Raw genomic sequence first — 21174 nt, 5'->3', positions numbered from 1 at the left:
ATGGGATTTACAACATTTAATCGGGCTGTCAAGGTTCCTTTGCGGTGGCCGATTTTCTGCCTCCACAAAAATTCTCCGATGCTGTCGCAGTACAACCACGAATAAAATACGACAACCACAACCATACTTGGATGTTAAAAATCGGCTTGACTGGAAATATTGCGACCACGATTAACAGTTGCTCTATCTCTTGCTTGCCAACCTCGGGTCACAGGCCCTTCCCTCTTGTGAGATGCCTGCCAATATCTCACATGACTATATCAGTGTTGGCGGGAACAGACACAGTGCAGCGTCCGACTGGTCAACCACTTCGGGTCTGCTAGCCTTTGGTGCTGATCAAAATGTGGCCATCTGGGAACCGCTGAATGACTCCGGCAGAGGAATCAGCGCCTTGCTATCAGGGTACACCTCCAAGGTTACCGCGGTCAGGTTCTTCGCAGGTCAGCAGGATGGACCGGCGGAAACCCTCCTAACCGGCTCAGCAAGTGGTGAGGTGTTGTTGTGGAAGTTCGACAAGTCGAATCAGCGATGGACACTGCTGGACACGGCCAAAGCGCACGACGGGACAGTCAACGCCCTCGCAACTTACGACCAAGCCAACATCTTCGTGACGGGAGGTGCTGATGCAAGCTTAAAACTATGGAGACTTCGCCAGGAGAAGCTTGAGCTTGTCTCTGATCTTGCGCTTCAACCCAGATTCATTCCCTTGGCCCTAGCTGTTGGTCTCTTCCCTTCAGGCGACTCAGGCTTCCTTGTCGTGGGAGGCACGCGGAACGACATGCAAGTGTACTCGGTCGAGGGGCTGTCATCAACACCCAGGTTCCGGCTATGCGCGTCCCTGAAAGGTCACGAAGCATGGATCCGGTCTTTGGCCTTGACACCACATCCAGAAGGTGGCTTTCTGTTGGCTTCTGCAAGTCAGGATAAATACGTTCGTCTGTGGCGCTTTCACGAAGGCGATGCAGTCCTGCCAAAGAGACCGGTCGACCCAACCGGTGCCGCGACGACGGGGAACACCTTGACTGCAAAAGTCCAAACCGTGTCTGCCGGTGAATCGAAATACTCGATCACCTTCGATGCACTTCTTCTGGGTCACGAAGACTGGGTTTACTCGGCTGCATGGCGCCCACAATCCTCCAGTCTTCAACTACTGACCGCTTCCGCGGACGGGTCGCTTTCTATCTGGGAAGTGGACTCTGGCTCCGGGATTTGGGTCAGTATATCACGCCTGGGTGAAATCAGCAGCCACAAGGGCGCAACGACGGCCACGGGGTCAGCAGGAGGATTCTGGACAGGACTGTGGGCCCCCGACGGCCAGATGGTGACCTGCCTCGGGCGTACCGGCAGCTGGCGTCTCTGGCAGTACTCGGAACAGACGCAATTCTGGACCCAACGACACGGCAGTAGCGGGCACGTCAGCTCTGCCAACGGCATTTGCTGGGCACCGGATGGGAGCTATCTTCTCTCGACGAGCTCCGATCAAACAACAAGACTGCATGCCGAGTGGAAGAGGGGAACGAAACGCAGCTGGCACGAATTCTCCCGCCCGCAGATTCACGGCTACGATCTCAACTGCATTGCCAGCACGACTCCGTACCAGTTCTCGTCCGGGGCAGACGAGAAGCTGCTCCGGGTGTTCAACGAGCCCAAGGATATCGCACAAATGCTTCACAATCTCTGCCAAATCCCGCTGCCGTCGGACGCGACTCGGCTCCCGGACACAGCTGCCATCCCAGTTCTTGGTCTATCGAACAAGGCCGTGGATGACGATGATGTTGCCGCCGCCGCAGCGCAGGAAGATGTTGCCACAAACGGAACAACCAACGAGTTGGGTTTGTCCTTGAGTGACATCAAAGAACCCCCAACCGAGGACCTGTTATCCCGACATACCCTCTGGCCCGAGCATGAAAAGCTATATGGACACGGCTATGAGATCTCGGAGGCCGCAACACCCGTGGATGGCAGTGTCCTGGCCACTGCATGCAAGGCAAGCTCCATTGACCACGCGGTCATCCGACTCTACGATACGAACAACTGGCATGAAATCAGGCCTCCTCTGTCTGCGCACTCCCTCACCGTAACGCGGTTGGCATTTTCGTCCCACCCACCAGGATACTTGCTGAGTGTGAGTCGAGATCGGCAGTGGGCAATCTTCAAACAAGCAGAACTTGAACCGCAGGGTGATGGCTCCTCTTCTTCAAGGAGCTGGACACGGGTGGCCATCTACCCGAAAGCACATAGTCGGATGATTCTTGATTGCGCGTGGCTTGGGAATGGGAGTACCCAGGAGTTGGCATTCGCAACCGCAGGCAGGGACAAGGTCGTCAAACTGTGGTCGAAGCAGTCAGGTGATTCCGCGGATGGGTTACAATTTACATGCAAAGCCTCAATCGCTCGAAAGTCACCGGTCACAGCCATCTCGGCTCTTTGCCACGGACCCACAGGATGTGTTTTGGCTGTCGGTGAGGATGACGGAAGCATATCGCTGCATTTGGTAGATTACAGTGAGGATGGCCCTCAGGTGCGGGAAAGCATCGAAGTCGACCGCCATTTCTCGCCGTCCAAGACGGTGCATCGGTTGGCGTGGCGGCCGATGTCAGAGACGGGCGAACGTGCGCAAGGCCCTCAGTTGGCGGTGGCATCGGATGACGGGACGGTGCGCATATTGAGGGTCGACTTCAGATAGAGTGTTTATCTTGGAGGAGACAGATAGATAGAAGAATTCAAGAGCATAATATTCGAGTTCCAGCCTGGTGAGGACTATACTGTATTCGACACCAGCTTCTCCAAGTTCGAGTATGATGTTAAGACCATACCCTCCGTCCTGGCAGTGCGTAGCCAAACAACTTGAATCCCATACCTCCCACAATGCCGAGGATAGAGTCCCGACAGTGACAGTGACCCGACACCATATTGACTCCGCTAGCAGGCGCCAATCTCAATACCAATCACTCGCGATCTCTGTTGAAGAACAAAACGGTTCATCGGACCGAATCTTCCCATTACTCTTCCACCTCATAGCAGAACATTTTTATCGTCCAGAACCAGCCGACAAGCGCAGACCGCGCGCAAAGAAACGAGCCTTTTGCATTTCTCTCTTCGCGATACATCTTTTGTGCTTTTTCGTGTATTGTATCATTTTTCGTCATTCCAACCGAATCCATGCCAATCCAATCCTCATTCTCACCGTGCGAATCATCATGATCTTCTTCGTCATTCCCGTCTTACCGATCACTCTCATCTTTTTTCTCCTGACCATACCCACCCAGGCCCTCGAGATTCTCATACGTTTTCCCCTCACTCTGCCGCACCTTCTCACTTTGATTCCTGGGCCCTCTCTCCTCCAGATCATCGCTCAACCACTTCAGAACCAACTGACCAAGCTTACTATTCCCAACCCCCGCGGCTTCGGCATCGACATCACCAACCTGGTCCTCAAACTCAGCCATACTCCCCCACTGCTTCACTCTTCCCAAATGCATATGGACAAGATGCGTCGGCCACCCGACCAAATTGTCCAGTATATGCGTAGCATAAACGACAGTAGCGCCTCTTCGTTCCGTCTCGGCACGCAACCAAGTCAAAAAGTTGCTTCGAGACAGTAAATCCAAATCGACCGTGATCTCATCGAGCAGCAACACGTCCCAAGGCCGAATGAGGCCCATGGCCAACTGGACGCGCCGACGCTCGCCGTCGCTGACGGCATGCATGCGCCAGCGCAGGTCGATATCCAGAATCCGCACAAGTTCGTCCCGTCGCTCCGGGTAGAACGTCCCGCCCACCGAGTCCAGCAGAACGGGAACTGCAATGTCCGTCCGCACGATGGGATTCAACACCCACTCCAGTCCCAAGTATGTCACGCCCTCGAGGCCCGAGGCGAACGGGTCCACCCCGCCAATGGAGATCGTGCCCGCCGGTGCGAGTCGTTTGCCGGATAATAATCGCAACAGAGTCGTCTTGCCGGCCCCGTTCGCCCCGATGAGTAATGTCCGGCTTCCTGCCGGGAGCTCAAGGTTGATGTCTTGTAGACCCAATGAGCCGTCGGGGAATTTGTAGTTGAGCCCGCGCACTTTGATGTCTGGTCGTAGAGCCCTGGATGCCTCTGACTTGGAGTCTGCATTTGTCGCCATTTTCTCGGGTAGAGAGTACCCCCTACCTTGGGTAGTTACTGGAAGAAAGCTTTCTGGAAGCAGAAAAAGGTTGTGGATGATTGTTGCCCCGGTGCAGTGTGCAAGCACTACCAAGTATATGTTGTTGGTGCAGTTGCGTTCAAGCTTTAGTACACATTCTTTTGACTATCGAGACTTTTTTTCTGGATGTGACTGGATTGGAACAAGTCAAGCTGGACCTCACGTGGTACGAAGACAAATATACCGTTGTCCAGCAGGGCGACTGATCGTACCCGCTGTTCTAATCTCAAGTCAGTAGCGGACAGAGCTCTTGTTCACTGCCAGTGGGTGTCGTAAAATGATAAATTGTCAGTGTGTAGGGATATATGTACAGTTTGTACTCGATGTAGGTTGGGTTCGAGACTGGCGTGACATCGTGCAATCGGAGTGACGCCAGCGGGAGGATACTTGTACTTGGAGATACATCTATCACCACACGGACCCAGTCTTATTGACGGGCTGGGCCTCCTCCTACTATGGTACTAAGGCAGCTGATATCTACACAACTCGTACTTCGACAAGTTTTTTTCTCCGTGCTCTTAAACAGATCGTGAACCGATGCTTCGACTCCATCCACGCGATACCAGGGGCTGCACTCTGTTTCCACCCCGGTTTACTAGGGGACTATGAGAACCGCAACTTTCCCTTCTACTGTGCTACGACCAGGTACCGTACGTACATGCTGTAAGGAGCGCATACTGGCCAAAGAAAACATTGCTCGCTTCTAAAATCGAGCCAGCCACGTACAGTACCAGCTGAATGACCTGACTTCCGGCTCCGGCAAGGAGATCTCTCAAAGGGAAGCAGCTCCTGCGATCGACTTTATTGCGAGATAACCATAGCAGGAAGAAAAAGACAACCAAGACAACAACCAAGGTGCCACATCGGAATGTCAAACAAGGTACAAAGTGAGTGCAAAGCGTTTCTATATTTCAAGGGGGTATATCCTTCGCATTCAACATGCTTCCATCACTCCTACAAATGCGCCGTCCCAACGCCATGCTTTTTTTTTCCTTGCTGGGCGCGATGAAACCAAATCAGTCTATGCTTCGCCGAGTATTGCAATGCTTGCTTTCTTTGGCCAACAGGGAAAATGGCAACACCGACATTAGTCCTGCCACCTGCATCGTCGTATGCACTGAACCCATGTGGAACTTCGGACGTATCCCGTTGTCGACCCAGACACGCAGGCCAAGAGCACGGCCAAGGTGGCGTCAGATCGGCCTCAAGACAACAATTCATTGGCAATAGTTGGCAGGAAAAGCCCCTTTTACCCCTCTCAGCTCCCCTTGCCACCAGTCATCAGTACTCTCAGTCTTCTTTAGAACCCGGATTCGATCCCCCTCGCGAAAAACAAGATCTCCTTCCCCTTGCCCCTCGAAGTCGTACAGAGCTGTGACGAACAATGATTGCTGCGAGGGTTGTCGCGGCGGGGGTGGCGGCGGAGGCCTCTTCTTCTGGGCAATCGATGCTGCGGTCGCAGATGATGCAGCGGAGGTCGCTGAGGGTTGCCGATCTCGAGAGAAATAGTCGGCATTGGGGCCCGCGGGAGAGTAAGCCAGGGGGGTCTGGTATGCTGATTGAGGAGAAGGACTGGGACAAACGTCTTGAGAGGTCCCCGGGCTCAGCAAAGCGTTACCGGGCGACGAGAAGATTTTGGGTTTCGTATCGTGAGAGGGAGATGGAGGCAAAGCGCGAGCGGGTGAAACAGATTGTGTCCGACTGTAGGAAGTGTTGGAACTTGGTCGTCGATATCCGTTTGCGGGAGGTTGAGCGTTTTCTTGGTTCATGGGAGCTCTAACGGCCTTCCCGTTGGCCAGGAGCATCAGGGCTTCGGCCTCTTGTTGCACGGGTTTAAAAGTGTCGTCCCATAGTCGAATGACTTCGTCCATAGGAGGACTCGGTGAAGGGAAGCCTTCTTCCGTACAGTAGGCGTGCAGCATGGTGTAGTAGTGACCTAACAAGCTATTCTGGATCTGGACCTGGGCACCCAGAAAATGCGGGAGAAGCGAGAAGACGGCGGTCAATAAACGGGGAAGACAGTTTTTCAAGTGTTCGTCGGCAGCGGAGTAGGCCTCGGTGGCCGCGGCGAGGTCAGCCTGGGCTTTGGCTAAGGCTGCGTTGTCTCGTTCCGACCGCTTCGTCTTCTTGAGGGCGGTGTCCACGCGGTTCTGATATCTCTCAAAGTCCAACTTGCGGTCATCCCGCTTTTTGATCGGCTTGCGCATCGTATGCAGGCTGTCCTTCGCCTCTTGAGCCGGCCTAATCAGTCTGTCGTCGACTTGGGCCAAATCACTGGTCAGATCTCTTTTCAAGTCGGCATATTCCGATTTGATCCTGCTGGCACGTTGAATTATCCGCTCTGGTGTCTGAACTGGCACATGGCCTTGGTAATCGTCGCCGGCCCCCTTTATGGGAGCATAGAGAGTCTCGAACTCTTCGAACATACGGTGCTGGTGGGTGAGGATGGATATCCACGATTCTCGCCATGCTTTGGACGCTTCGATGATCTTCTCAGATTAGCGGAAGAAGGGCTGATGCGGAGATCAAGAAATAGGGAACGCACCTTGGTCAACAGCCGATCGGCTTCCTCAAAATCCTTCAGAAGCAGCGAGACCTGTTGTTCGTCTGCGCTCCTCTTCATATATCTGCCGAAATGCCGCTGGACGCTCTGCATGGTGACTGCTGGCAAAGGCAGACCCGGCACAGCGGCCTCGGAGGTGTCTCTTACGAAGAGCCAGGGTGAAGTCAACAAAACAAAAGCAAGACGAAGGCTGCAGCTTGCTCGACGAGGTGATTGACGGAAGGTGGGTGGACGAGCTGCCAAGTAGGCGAGGATCAAGGTGTGCTAGTCGCAGGGTTAAGTTCGGCGTCGTTGTTCTTCTCCCTTGACGTTTCCGTGGTAGTAGCAGTCCCCAGAAGCGGACGGTGGACATGACATGGCTTTGCAAACGCAAGACAAGACGCGTCACGCAAGCAAGCAAGCCCCCGATCACGTGAAGGTGGAGGCTGCGATCCTCCTGAATCGCAACCGTTTCAGTTGGATTGCGCTCTCGCTTGTCGACTGCACTGCCACCGTCTCAAAAGGCTTCATCCTGCGAGCGACGGGGGCAGGACACAACGACGACAATTTGTTCTTGTACGTGCTGCAAGACGGGACTCCTATTCGACAGTTCTGCGCTGTCGTGTTCTACACGGTGCCGTAAAAAGACAATTAAGCACTACTACGGAGCACAGCGACGTGAGGGACGCGTGGTTCATTGACGCTACAGGCTGACAACAGTACCAGGTCCTGTGTTGTGTACATTATTGTGCGTCAAGATCACTCTCCTGGTCGCATGTACCAACAAGCATAATGTCGTTGGTACATTTCATTTCCGGTAGTTGTGATCATGGCAGCTACTATGCCCTCGACACACCCGGGCACCCCGAGCCTCACGGTGGCCCCGACCCAGAACAGCGCACCCGTCCATGAGTTCCGCTGCCTGTACACTCGGGACCTGCACAAGAAGGCAAAGAAATGGCACGACGGCTCCCTGCGGTTCCACACTTTCAATCGACGCGTCATGGTTTACGACGACGCGAAGAATTACATTGGAGACCTTCATTATACGCAAGAGGACGAGTTTGGCGAGGGTGTCGAGATTCAACTGGACCGGGGAGTAAAAGTCGAAGTCGGTGACAGGCTGGGTGAGACGCAGACCGATTTGGCACCCATTCTCGAAAGACAGCGTCCAGAGAAAACAGCGCCACAACCTAGGCAGACGGCACATCTCTCCACCCGCCCTCAGTCAACGGGATATTCACAGAGGCCCAAGTCATTGCTCGAGGTTCTGGGTCCATCCCAGGGACGACTTGGCCGATCAAGATTGTCCTTACAGTCGCCATATGAGCAACGACAACCGGCTTCCCGACCTGACCCTGTCCCACCAGCTGCGAAGAAGCCCAAGTTAGCCGGCGTGGAAAAGAATCTCACCAGAGGACAAGGGGAGCAGGCTACGGCTAGCCAGCCACGCCTTAGTGAGCAGTATCGGCAAAGAGCGGCGCCGGCGGCGGCGCCATTACCCTTGACTGATGGCAGACGAGTCCCTGTTCAGTTCAAAGAGGTGCTCGATATCTCCTCTGACGATGAGCCACGACAACCCCACGGTAGAGATGCGGAATCACAATCCCGGCAAATTGAGGCTGCAAGGAGGCCAAAGGAGAAGACTAAGCCCGTCCCTACGTCCAAAAAACCGAGTCGGAACGCAGTGGTTTCCGCAACGAAGACTCCTCGCGAAAGTAGTCTCAATCAGCCTGGCGTCAACAGTAAGGTGGCTGCTCCCCAGCGCCAGCAGCCAACGACAGCAACAGCAGCATCGAGGGAGCGAACTCCTCCAGCCGCTACAAGGCCCAGGCCTTCCTCAAAGGGGACTGCGCGACTATTACTGAGCCAGCCAAAGCCCCGGTCTACATTGACTTGTTTAATGCCGTTTACAAGGGACGCCGGTACAGGATGCAATGCAAATAATGTGGACAGTGAATCTGACTTCAGCTCTCTTAGACCTGCACCAAGTAGGCGCTCTATGTCTCCTGACCAGAACGATAACCGAGAGCATGACCGGGACCATGATAGCGACAGCCTCATTGCGACCCCAAGCTCTCATAAGTCTGCCCGGGGCCGACGCGGACCGGACAGCCATATCACTTCCAGTCCCCTCTTCATACCAGAGGATGACACGGAGCGCCCGACGTCCCCTCCAAACCTTGCGCCTACTCAAGAAGACTTTTTCTTGCCCCCTCTCGACGCTATTCAGTCATCTCAAGGCAGTCAAGGACATCGTCAAGCGCCCTGTCCGGGCTTTGATACAGAAGAGTCAAATGCAGACCTGGAAAGTTGTGTTGCTCAGGAGAGCATGGCGCTGCGGAATCATACGAATTCTCCAAAACACCCTAAGGACAGATCCTTTCCTCTGCCGCCTCATGATTTGATTTCCGTGCGGAACACTGATACACATGCATTCCAACGAGTCTTTTCCGAGAGTGATGCTATAGGTGACGAGGATTGGAGCCTGGCTCCTGAACGTTCTGGCAACGAGATACTGCGAGGCATTGAGGCACGCAGTCCACTCAAAGTGTTGGACAATCTCAACGCCCGGCGAACTCCCGTCAACGCACGGAAGTCTGCCAACATACAACGCTGGACCTCAGATACTGCTGCGCTGGGTCCAGAGAATGACAACGAGACGAGTCCGAATGTACAGGAGCGTTCGAAGGGCGAGGTAGGACCATGGACCTCGGAAGAAGCCTTTCTTCTCTTCGATTGGTGGCCGCCTGATAAAGAGAAACCAGAGTTCTGGGATCATGTGAACCTGGGGGATACAAGTAATACAGGGCCGCCAGAGGGTGTTCCCCAGGCAGTACAGGGGGTTGTTCGCAGCGGCATTACCACTGCCAGACAGTTTCTTCGCGACGAGATAAATGTGCTATGACGGAAATGATCACGACAGTCCGGAGATAATCTATCCCAGTTCCGAACGCTGATAATGTGTATTAGAGAGCCATAGGAACCACTCAAGTGCATATTGCGAATGTGAGCTCTTTACCTCCATCTTGTCGTGTCTGACAGTTGTCAACTCTTCCACACCCAAGATGCAGCATTGGAAATGCCGTTACGCGCTACATTTGCCTTTCGACACGTTTCGCAATAGCAATCACATCCGACTCAGCCCCCAGCTCTAGCTTCAGTTTCGACTTGGTCGTGTGAGCGAGCGGCGTACTCCGGTCCGGCAGCGCCAATATGCGAAGTGTGCATTGACAATCCAATCATCACCGACGAAGATAACGACGATCTTCACCACGTTATCACGATGGCTTTTTTTGGCTTCTTCTTGTTCCTAAGCAAGCGAATAGGGCCCTAATATAGCAGTATATGGACACTGTTCAAAAAGGTGGGTGGGGGTTGCTGGACCTCGGGTCTGGATTGAATCCAACATGTGTTGCCCCTATATAGCCAGCCTGATGCCCCTTCCACCCCAGTCTCGCACTCCACACTCTAGACGCCGTCCACCTCCATCCCACAATTTATTACTTTGCTACGCTTTACCTCCCCTCGAATATATCCCTGTGTGTTTTGAGATCTGTCTCTGCCTCTGCGACCAGTTTGTTTTGTACAATCCTTTTCGACAGGGGGAACAATGGCAACCTCAACAATGCCTCCTGCCCCAGCACTTCCGATAGCCGACTCATACAGTACAATCAACAACACTGATTCTATCACCGATCTCCATGGCGGCAGCAAATCCTCCACTTCTCCCTCATGGCAGAACTCCAACTCCACGACGCCGACCATTCTCGAAGAAGTCGAAGCCGCACAACAACACCTCCGATTACGTCTTGCAGGAGCACTGACCCGCCCGCCGGCAGGGGTACCTGAATCGTCGCTGCCATCCGTGCCCCTGATTGACATCGGGCCATCATTCGACGGCACACTAGCATCACGCCAGCGAGTGGCGCAACAGATCCGCGAAGCATGCTTGAGCACGGGGTTTTTCCAGATCGCGAATCACGGCGTGACCCCTGCCGCCATGGCAGGCGTGTTGAAGCAAGCAGAGCGGTTCTTCCATGACCTGCCCGAACCGAAACGACAGGCCCTACACATCAAACACTCGCGCCTGTTTCGGGGCTACGAACCACACGACTTTACATACGTCAATCCGGACGATCAAACGGGCGCCACGGGAGCGGCTGCGCTGGAAACCCAACAGGACCCGCAACATGAAACCAAAGAAGGGTTCAATTGGGGCTACGAAGAGTCGTTGGACCCGACGGGCGGGGATGGAAAGTACGTCGAACTCGATGGGACGAAACCAGACCCTGCGTCTAAAAGTGGGAATGTTTGGCCCGACGAGGCCGATCTGCCTGGGTTTCGCGACGCCGTAGCCGAATATTACGGCCAAGTCCTGCAGTTGGCGCGACATTTGTTTCGTTTGTTTGCCCTGTCGCTGGGACTGGAGGAGACGTATTTTGATGAATTGATGACTCACCCGGGTGGGATTGCGCGGTTGTTGTATTATAAGGGGTTGCCAGCGGCGGCGAGCGAACCGAGCGACGTGAGCGAAACGAACGACAACAACACAAAACTAGGTCTCGGCGCTCACACCGACTACGAATGCTTCACACTACTACTATCGTCTACCAACCCAGGACTCGAAATTCTTTTCCCGCCGTCCTCGCTGACACAGAACAAGCCCATCTGGCGCTCTTGTCCAGTTCGCCCTGGGACCCTCACCGTCAACGTGGCGGATTTCCTGATGCGCTGGACTAATGGGTTATACAAGTCGACGGTGCACCGAGTCGTCAGCAGACCCGGCGCCGGCGAACGCTACTCGGTGCCATTTTTCTTCAGCATCAATTACGACGCTGATGTTTTGCCTTTGCCTGAATCCGCCGTGGGGGCTAGTAACTTTTTGCCCCTTAGGGCTGGCGAGTATGTTTTGGAGAGGTTGAGGGCGACGCAGATCCTGGCCGATGGTGATGCCGATGGGAAAGAGAAAGAGAAAGACAAAAAATGAAAAGGAAAGGTATTGCAACAATTGTAAGGTAATAGTAGTCCTGCCTACGAGAGATGACGAAGATCAGTTCCAGCAGAACAAGATAGACACCACCAGTCTAGATATCGATAATGACCTGCACAGCAAATCACGCTCTACAAGACACACATTTGCTGGGTGCGCCAGCCGTACTATTTCTCTTCTGCGCTGTTCTGACGAATATTAACTTATTCAAATCCCATATTGCACCCCATTGCCGAATCCTCGCTTACAACCAGGTCCAATGATGACTCCGTACACCCTTTGTAGGAACGACCAATCCTTCTTATTTTTTATACCAATGTTCGTACATCTCTGTAGACAAAGCTCGCTGCGGACCTCAAATCCTCAGTTCGGCAAATATATACGGGAAGATGACGACACAAGCCTTCCAAAACACCAGGATACCCTGGACAATGCTCAAAGGCAGCAGAAACAAGCCGTTTTCTTTGAACAAGATCCAAATACTCCACAACGCCACGCTGAAGAAGTGATAAAACAGCACAAAGGGCCGCTGGATCAGGGCTCCCAACAAGCCGACCGGTTCTTCGATACACTTGCCACCGCGCTGGAAGTATCGAAAACAGCCTTTTTGGAGATACTTCAACTGCCAATCGTCTGCGGCAAATAAAGAATACAGGGCCATTGCGAGGATGTTGATGACGGAGGTCAAGGCCTTCCTGCGCCAATGAAACACCCGAAACTGCTCGAGAACCTGCTTGGTATCTACCAGGTCGGGTACCTTTTCCGGGGCCAGCAGTTCCGATAACAAAACGACATCGCTCAGGGCGACCGACATGCCGCCGCCGGTCAAGGGGTGGCGCATGTTCATGGCGTCCCCGAGGATGGCCAGTCCAGGAGTTCGATTCATGGTAGGCGGCAGGAACGAGTTGGGCATGCTGCGAAGCCCGGTACCCTTTTCCAGCGCGGCTCGGAATGATGGCTGGACCATGGCAGGCAAGGACGGCAGAACCACTTTCTCCAGGTGACCCTTGATCCCGCCGTTGGCAGGCGAGGTCGATGGCAAACCCTCAGGTACGTCGACCAGGACACGGGTCTCGTGCGTCCCGATCTGATAGAGTAGGACTGGTGAATTTTGGCCCAGCACCACGATGCCGTGTTGAGGCGTCGGCAAGGGGCAGTCGATCAGTTCCATGCCCCAGAACTTGGACTTGACCTGCGGCGTGCGAGGGATGTACGACTTGCGGAATTTCGACGCATACCCGTCACACACTACGGTCAACGAACCGAAGTAGTAATCTTTTTGCGTTTTGTTGGTCAAGGACTCCACACCCAGAATCAGATGCGTATGTGTCGACGTGATCAATGAGGTCGCCTCGGTTTCAAAGACCGAGATGTTGCGATGCGCCATTGCGGCGGCTCGTAGCTTGGAAATGAATCGCCCATGGTGGAATGACCGTCCTTCCGGGGCCTCAGGAGGCAACATTTCTGATTTTTCTGATTTCTCTGACCTCTCTGTGTCTAGACGTCGTGTCTCCCCCCCGCCACTGGCACTGGCGGGATACGGGATGGCTACCGACTCATTGAAATATAAGACAGTGTAGCCCTTGACGGGGATCGCGTCGATTCCCTCCAATGTATGTCGCAACCCCAATTTGGTCAATGCTTCGTACCCTCCGGGTTGCAACAGCTCCCCTACAATGCGGTCCGGTTCTTTCAACGACTTCTCTAGCAGTATCACGCTGCGCCCTTGGTTTGCCATCGCCACTGCCAATGCGCAACCCAGGACGCCTGCGCCGACGATAACGACGTCGCCTTCATGATGCAGTCTCCGCCGCTCTTCTAGAACATCCTGTTCCCGATCGCTGGATGACTCTAAGGACGACGAATCGAGTATGAGAGGCATGGTTGGAAGGGAGGCCTTGGGTCAAACAAACTCGGCGATGGCTGACGATGTGGCAAGGCCTATCGAGGCATAAGGCGGTAGGTGGTAGGGCGATGGTGGCCAAAAGTCGAGTTTAACACAAAAGATATACGCGGTCAAGGCGAAAGGAGAGGTTGAGGATTGTCGTGGCCTGAGACGTGGTGTGATGGAATAGTAGGACTGCGAGCGAACTCGACTTTCGCAAGGGTGGAGGTCAGACTCGAGGATGGATCGGATGTGATTGTGTTGAGTGAGAATATCTTATCTTGTCGTCTTAGGTGAGCGCAACACCCGTTCTCACAGGCTTATGCACCAATCAAACTGTTTTGTTTGGCCGTCGAACAACAGATCGCTCCGGGCTGACAATGAGATGATGCGTATAAGCAGTCTTTGACAGGGCCTCGTTTCCCGAATCGTACGAGCCAGCAGAAATAAAAAGTTTGGCGCTAGTAAGCGGCCTTAGTGTACATTGTAGATTTAGTGCATCGCTAGAACCGTTAGGCTCCTCATCGCGTCGGCGCCAGCCTCATTAGGCATCGCGTCGGCCTTAGCCCTCGCTTCAGCCTCGTGCCCCTGAAAGTCCCAAGGTACTAGTATTTTGCATACTTGCAGCCTTGTCGGCAGGGTTACAAAGGCAATGCAGTTTTCCCCTTACCATAGACTGCAATGTATCCAGCATCAGCACTCTACTACTAGCGCTCTACAACCATTGTCTACAGACTTCAAGCTTCACACCAGTTGACCTTGGGCAGCATGGCCGCAACCATGTGTACAATGTTGTATATCTACAACCACGACTCAGCAGAAACACTCCTCGTTAATAATGGTCACATTCTCTCGGATCAATCTGTTGATGTACGCTCCAATGTGTCCTCGCCTGGGACAGACAGCTCACCCCTTTGTTTCATCCATTTTCTTCGCTTGTACTCGTTCGTAGCTTTACAACAAGGTCGTTGCATCCATCTTACACAACGTCCCCCCTTTGTGAATCTCTTTTCTATGAAAACCTCAATTTATCAAACCCATGCCAGCTGCCAACCTCTTTTTCAATGCCACCTCGTAATCGTTTGCGCGCGCGTTCCCGACGACGTCATAAGACTCCCGTTCGGGTATAGGCTGCTATGCCCAACACCATTGGAGGGCCTATATCCGTCTGCTCAGACTCTTGACGGTTGATGCATCATTCCGTAATGACGGCGCATATGTAGAAATAGGCACCGTTGGCAATGCCAAGCTCCGTTGCAATAACAAGACCAACGCCTGCAAGCTCATTTCTTGCTCATGGTTGCCTGGAAGGCTTCGACTTTTTCTAGACTGACAACGCCAAAACATTTGGTCAATGCATAACCCAAAAATATTAATGAATAGATGCTGCTGTTGATACCATGAAGTCTCTCTCGAGAGGCCAAAGAGCGCGCGTCGAACGAAACCCGACTTGGAACATGCAGGCATTCGAGCCTTGAAAAGGCGGCGTACGCCATGTCTTCCGCAGGTTGGGTATGTGGCTATGAACATCCGCAAAGGAGCCCCTAGCCGCCTTTTCGTAGGGACTCATCGGCTGGCAGTGACTCCCCGCCAGAGATGTTCAAGGCCTGCGGGTCATTCTCTGACTTTTCCGGCCTCTTGTTCTTCCTCTTCTTCCTTTGTGTTTGCCAGCCGTTTGTCGAGGTTGCAGCGACCGAAGGATCTGTCATTGCTGCAGACGCCTCTACAGAGCCGTTCGCTCGTGAAAGCAAGGGCATTGATTCCCCCTTTCCTCCACCATGCGTAGTCTCCAATTTCGAATGCCTGCTTCCATTCTCAGGAGGTTGACATTCCGCCGTGAACTCCTCCAACCGAGGAGATGGGGACTGAACTTCTTCGACTGAAGAAAGTTGACGGTCTAGCGACCAAGCCCTGCTCCCAGCACCGGCCACAACCCCCAAGCCGTTCAGCCCCACAGAGGGTGCAGATTTTGTGCCATTAATGTGCAACTCTTCAGTGGGCCCGCGTGCCACGGGCCTGAGAGGTATGTGGCCATATGCATGTTCTTGAATTCCTGGCGCCAGAGGACCTTCCTTCCGGGCAGTACTTGGACTGCTGGACGGACTCTTCTCCCGACTGTCGAACTCCAGAGTATCTGGCAGTGATTGCTCGTCAGAGCTAGAAGGGGTATCGAAAGCCAGATCTTCTGAGGTCGAAGCGCTGTAGTTGACATGGCCCTCGGGCTCACCGTTCATCAGTGTCGTCTGCCGACGCCTCGGTGAGTTGACTGACCCATCCACGATCAAAGGACCCGACCTCGGCTTGGGCGGCAAAGTTTCAGTATTACCACCCTCGGAAATCTTGCGATCCGGGTCCGAGACTGGTTGATTCTCAGAGATGACTGCCGAGACTGCCCGCGGTGGAGGTGTCTGATTTATCCCAGAAGAGCGCGTCGCCGCCAGAGCCAGCTGGGGCGACAAGCCCCCATTCTGGATGGCTAACCCTACATGTGAAGGAATTGGAGAGATTGTTGTGCTTTGATTGTAGGCCGATAAGGACGGAGACTGCCCGACATAGTATCCGATATACTCTCCCGGTCTTCGCATCGGGTCATATGGAGTACCAGATATTCCAAGGCCATTTTCATGGTAGCTGGAAGTGTGTTCCTGTGAACTCGACGATGCAGAAGACCGGCGGCCCATGGAAGCGTCTTGTATGCCAGGAACGTCGAACCTCGATTGCATCTGCCCGAGGGAGGAAACCGGAATTGGCCGAGCAGGTTGGGATTGTGCCCGCAGCGAGGCTCCCGGGGATGACTGCGTCACCGAGGTCCGTCGCGAATATCTGCGGGTATCCGGTATCACAGAATTAAGCCGCGGGGATGACGGGTTTGTCGAAACACCTTGACTGGTACGAGAAGACGCTAAGTAAGGCGAGAAAGGAGGAAAGCGATGTTGGTGCAAGGGTGCAGACAGAGGAGCTCGGCTGATCCCATTGGTCTGTGCATTGGTACCAGGCTCGGTGCTGTCGTCCTGTGAGGCAAAGTGTGCATAACCCTGTTGTTGTTGGTAGGCAGATGCCAACAATCCTCTTTGCCGAAGATTCTGTTGGTGTAATTGCATCCGCAGCTCCTGCTCCTGCAATTGCAAATATTGGTACTGTTGGAAGAGCTGGTCATGCAGCAGATGCTGTTGATGCTGAGCTTGCAGTTGTAGTTCCTGAGTCGTCATCTGAAACGGCAGATTGCGTAGGTAGCCCGGGTTCCTGCCAGTAGGATTCGACGAACGTCGACCACTGCTATTGCGATTTGTGTTATTCGCATGCTTTCCTCCACGCGCTCCAGTTCGCCCTGCTCGAGACGTCTGTACTGGTGCCTGCGGAGGAGGCTGAGGGATGACCGGCCTGGCAGACGGAGGGACAAAATGCTCAGACGGTTTGAGCTCTTCGGCCGGGTACACGAACTGCTCGCAACATTCCTCAAGCTTCCCTTCTCCTATCAAGTCATATGCTCTACGCAATTCCATGTGGATGCCGCGCATCGAAGTGTCGTCCGCGGTGTTGGCAAGATTCCGAGATATATTGAACGGCTCCTCGACGCACAGACGATTGTCCTGGAGCAAATGCCAGGATTTCTCAACCTTCGTCGTAACTCGGCCTAGACGGACTGATACCACACTTTGTTCAAAATCAAGCTCGTGTCCATAGTAGCGGAAGAAATGAAACAAAAGCTCGCCAAGCGAAGACTTATTCCGGGCTCCAAAACCCCTGTATGCGTCAACGTCACGATCGAAGGATACGTTCACACCTGCCAGGAACTTGGGTTCTAGATGAGGTTGCTGTTGCAAAGTTGGTAAGATTGGGGGATCTCTGGTCTGAAGAAAATTCAACGCCAAACATATCCACGTGTAGGAGCTTAGGGTGCCTCCAAGAGCTTCGAAAGTTATCAGTATCAAGTGACATTGTGGGAAGGGCAGAGGGTCATACCAGCGTCATTTAATATCCTGCGCTTAGCCCAGTATTTGATGATCATGGCGAGAGGCCTGACCCGACTGTCGATGCTGACATAGGTCCGGACAAGTTCGGTGTTTTCCAAAGCGAGAGGATTGTTGACGTTGATGTCACAGGCGACTTGCAGTTCGGGATCCCAGATCTTCACAATAGGGACTTTGGCGCTGGAAACACATACAACCCTCTCCATTCCATGTTTCGCCAATAGATCGGCAATAGAGCAAACATGCTCCATTTCTTTGCAGTCAGTAGTTATGCAGACATCAACATCTGAATCGGAGGTGCCGAGGTTGTTCCCCGTTGAGCCAAAAACGTTGACATTAATCGCGGAAGTGGGCCATCTTTCCCGAAGGATCTTGTCTAGCTTGTTGATGAATTGTGACCTACGTTGTTCACTTTCAGCGGTTGGTTGTAGTGTCTCGTAGAGCTTTTGCATATCTGCCGTAAGCTTTTCATCCTCCTCGTGGGTCAGGCGCGTTTTCAGATTTGATTTGACCTTTTCCAGCGGATCAGGACCAAGAGAGTACGGGACGCGTCGTCTCGCTCTGGCCATTCCAGTTTCATATTTACAGCCTCCATACTGTTTCCGCCCGACGGAGGATGTCCGACTCTTGTCCGTGGGATCTGAGAGAGGCGAACCGGTCTTCGCAGCTTCTGTCACGGGGGACGCACTTTTCTCCACAGACGGCGGCTTTTGCGAATCGGGAGAGGAAGGGGAGGGAATTGATTTTGAAAGCGAGGGCTGCTGCGCTGTACCCTTTACTCCAGAGGACTGCGCCGTGGTCGGCGACTTTGCCTCCATCTCCGACGCAGCAGCCGCAGTATATGACATGGTCATCGGTGTTGGAACACTCTTACCACCATCTTTCGGCGTTCGACAAGTCATTCGACTGCCCAGCGGCGGCTGGACCGAAGTTCCACCAATACACTTGAGTGGTTGGACCCGATATGAGGAAATTTATTGTATTCTCTCCAGTCCAATGTAGGGGCTCGCGACAGGCAGAATGCCCAAAGTAGCGGGCTCGGCCGCCAGATGCGAAGCAGGGTCTTGGAAGACAGGGAGCGGTCGTAATAAGCAGTCTGGAGCGACACTGGCCACGAAGCGTTCGAGAGGTAGGACGCGCGAAACGTAGCCGACAACGTCTGAGGCGATTGGGCCAATGGCCGTAGGCGCGGTATAGACCGATTCCTCGAATGATCAGAGTAAGCCCTCAGAAGGGCGGCGAGAAGTGACCGTTGACCGGGGAGGCTGCCCGACACAAGTGAGCTGGACGTCGGGACAGGTTACTTCGAACTCTTCTCGGGCAATAGCATACAAGAGCCAGTTGCGGATAGAGTCACAATTGGATTGAGGCTGGTGAAATTGCTCTCCTCGAAGGGGGGCGACTCGGGCGACGGAAGGGAGAATATGGATCGAATTTGGCGATATACAGGAATGAGGATGCGAGTAGAAGCAGAATAGTCAGCTAGACGCGTGTCGGTAGGAGGGATGAGCTGAATAGACAAGGTGAGGTGGTGGACAGAGGAGCTGTCGTGGGAGGTGAGAATGGTGTCGAGGTGCAGTCTGCAACAGTCAATCCTCGCTTGTTCCTGGCTGCCACGATGAGGACAAGGACGGAGGCTGCGGTCGCGGTAACGGTAGTAGCGGCAGCATGTTACTGCTGGGTGCGCTGCCAATGCAGTGGTGGGTTAAGGATTAGTGGGATAGTATACGGCACAATAAACTTGAACGGTTAGTGGCCAGTGATAGCCTAACCTCCTTAGCCCTCTAAGTCCCTAAGCAGGACCACCTGGTACCAGTACCCTTTGTGTTGTACAGTACCCAATTTTGTACCTTACCGGTTTTTGTACCTTACCGGTATTATTACTGCAGCCAGAATAGTGGGGGTGATGCCCAGCACGTCCGCTCTAAGTTCTTTCACTCCCTACCTTACCTTACCGACATCTGGTTCATTTGCTTGGGCGGAACCTGTATTGCCCAAGTACTACTAGTACATGGTCAATACCTATAACTAGTCAGGTACCTGGTAGGTGATGAACGAGGTAGTAGTAGTAATAGACCCTCGTTGTCCTGCCCTTGATTACATGGTACCCCGTACGTTGTACGGACATCGCCCTATCCCCAAAAATCCAGCCAGGGGCAGGTGGTGAAATGCGTCTATGAAAGGTGCAACTGTCTGGTGCTGTGGTACCTAGTAGCGAGTACGCACTCTTTGCCAATTCCATTGCCAAAAGCGTCATCCATGAACGTGTCAACTATTTCAGAAGCAGAGGACCGAGACTGGCAGGGTCGACAAGCAGCACTCAAATTGCAACACTGAGTGCATGCTTCTAGTCACCGCCTCAGGTTGAACGGTGCATACCTTATCATACCTACCTAGGTAATTGATAGGTCGCCGCAATGGCTGTTGTCGGCTCACCTCCAGCTTACGAGACCATCTTCTTACTAGGAAGGTTTTTAGGCCTATGACTGGACTGCTTACAACAGACTGCACCTTTCTCCTAGCCCAGCTACAGGTACGTTTGCAGGATTAGGATGCCAAAGCCACTCCAATTCCATTACACTTGCCAGGGACCCTCACATTCTTACTGGGTGCAGTGTAGACAGCTGCTCCATGTGCTCGGCCGCCTCTTTGTCAGCCTGCGCTTTATAAGTAGTTGTGAAGATGATTCCAGGCCTAGGGTCCTCTGCTCGTTAATAGGATATATACCTAGGTAGGTACAGCTTACCTGGATGTGGAAGACTACACCGCCAGGGCCACAACGCGCCCGCGTACACGTGTAGTACCTGTCAAATTGCCTTGGCGTGCCAATTTTCGTTCAGGAACGTGTTTCGCATCCTTTTAGACTTTGGTGGCCGCCGCCGACGTCGCTGCCAAATCGCCTTAATTACCTTCGTGCTTCAAGACTACCTAGGTACTACTAGCACTTGTACCTACCTAAGGTAATTCCCATCAAGTTGAGACCAACAAGGCTACCAGGTAAGGTGGTAGTATGGACACGAACAGCTTCGTCTCCCGTAATCATGCCAGCCACACGGCCCAGAAGGAATATCAGCTCCAGTGTGCTCAAGGCAAGCTCGGCTTCGAGCTCCTCAACTTTCCGTCTTATGGTGCAGATACTGTGTACGTCCAGGGACGTCCTCGGCCAGGGAGGCAGCGTGTGGGTGCCAATTTTAGACGGGCACTATACTAGTATGACCCCTTCGCACAACTACTAATAAATGGACTGGGGTTTAAAAATGGATCAAGCCTTGAAAATGACATCCAGCCTTGACTGTCCCGCAGCGGTGGCCCCTCGCTGTCAAGTCTCGAGTCTGATACACCAGTCAAACCTCTCTGTTAGCCCTTGATAGGTATATATTATTATCCGGCATCTCACTTTGGCGTACCGGAACCACTTTGCGCCTTCAGACACTGAAAGGTAAGCCAGGTGGCCAGCCGGACAAGGTGTGATGTGGACTGTGTCTGCCAAAACAATGTCCAACCATCCCAAACCCGAACAGTCCAGGATTGGGTAAGTGAAGGCGGTATACATTGTACATATTCGAATATAGTGTACATATTCGAATATAGAT

The 21174-nt window shown here is 53.4% G+C and overlaps 7 protein-coding genes across 8 annotated transcripts; 3 read left to right on the top strand and 4 right to left on the bottom strand.

Moving 5' to 3' along the window:
* The first annotated feature begins 59 nt into the window (after positions 1-59).
* On the top strand, positions 60-2749 carry HMPREF1120_04766 (elongator complex protein 2). The gene has a single exon (XM_009158907.1). It carries the CDS (start codon positions 233-235, stop codon positions 2684-2686), a length of 2454 nt encoding a protein of 817 aa, XP_009157155.1. The 5' UTR covers positions 60-232; the 3' UTR covers positions 2687-2749.
* Positions 2750-3224: 475 nt separating this feature from the next.
* On the bottom strand, positions 3225-4130 carry HMPREF1120_04765 (ABC transporter; the record flags this gene model as incomplete). Its single annotated transcript, XM_009158906.1, has 1 exon — positions 3225-4130. One exon carries the CDS (start codon positions 4128-4130, stop codon positions 3225-3227), a length of 906 nt encoding a protein of 301 aa, XP_009157154.1.
* A 1277-nt stretch (positions 4131-5407) lies between these two features.
* On the bottom strand, positions 5408-6846 carry HMPREF1120_04764 (uncharacterized protein; the record flags this gene model as incomplete). The annotated part of the gene is made up of 2 exons (XM_009158905.1): positions 5408-6679; positions 6736-6846. 2 exons carry the CDS (start codon positions 6844-6846, stop codon positions 5408-5410), a joined length of 1383 nt encoding a protein of 460 aa, XP_009157153.1.
* Positions 6847-7561: 715 nt separating this feature from the next.
* On the top strand, positions 7562-9640 carry HMPREF1120_04763 (uncharacterized protein; the record flags this gene model as incomplete). Its single annotated transcript, XM_009158904.1, has 1 exon — positions 7562-9640. One exon carries the CDS (start codon positions 7562-7564, stop codon positions 9638-9640), a length of 2079 nt encoding a protein of 692 aa, XP_009157152.1.
* A 720-nt stretch (positions 9641-10360) lies between these two features.
* On the top strand, positions 10361-11722 carry HMPREF1120_04762 (uncharacterized protein; the record flags this gene model as incomplete). Its single annotated transcript, XM_009158903.1, has 1 exon — positions 10361-11722. The coding sequence occupies one exon, from the start codon at positions 10361-10363 to the stop codon at positions 11720-11722; it is 1362 nt and encodes a 453-aa protein (XP_009157151.1).
* An 8-nt stretch (positions 11723-11730) lies between these two features.
* Positions 11731-14014, bottom strand: HMPREF1120_04761 (squalene monooxygenase). The gene has a single exon (XM_009158902.1). The coding sequence runs from the start codon at positions 13605-13607 to the stop codon at positions 12081-12083; it is 1527 nt and encodes a 508-aa protein (XP_009157150.1). The 5' UTR covers positions 13608-14014; the 3' UTR covers positions 11731-12080.
* A 350-nt stretch (positions 14015-14364) lies between these two features.
* HMPREF1120_04760 lies at positions 14365-19339 on the bottom strand. 2 transcript variants are annotated; one of them, XM_009158901.1, is made up of 3 exons: positions 18914-19339; positions 17574-18846; positions 14365-17520 (listed from the first exon to the last, which is right to left on the bottom strand). In XM_009158901.1, exons 2-3 carry the CDS (start codon positions 18481-18483, stop codon positions 15155-15157), a joined length of 3276 nt encoding a protein of 1091 aa, XP_009157149.1. In that variant the 5' UTR covers positions 18484-18846; positions 18914-19339; the 3' UTR covers positions 14365-15154. The 2 variants fall into 2 exon arrangements, with proteins under 2 accessions (XP_009157149.1, XP_009157148.1); XM_009158900.1 differs by having other exon boundaries at positions 17574-19339.
* Positions 19340-21174: the final 1835 nt, after the last annotated feature.

This window comes from Exophiala dermatitidis (assembly GCF_000230625.1).
Source record: "Exophiala dermatitidis NIH/UT8656 unplaced genomic scaffold supercont1.4, whole genome shotgun sequence".
In the NCBI taxonomy this organism is placed as follows: Eukaryota; Fungi; Ascomycota; class Eurotiomycetes; order Chaetothyriales; family Herpotrichiellaceae; genus Exophiala; species Exophiala dermatitidis.
Note: the sequence above shows the minus strand (reverse complement) of the source record. Positions and strands in the feature narration are given on the sequence as shown.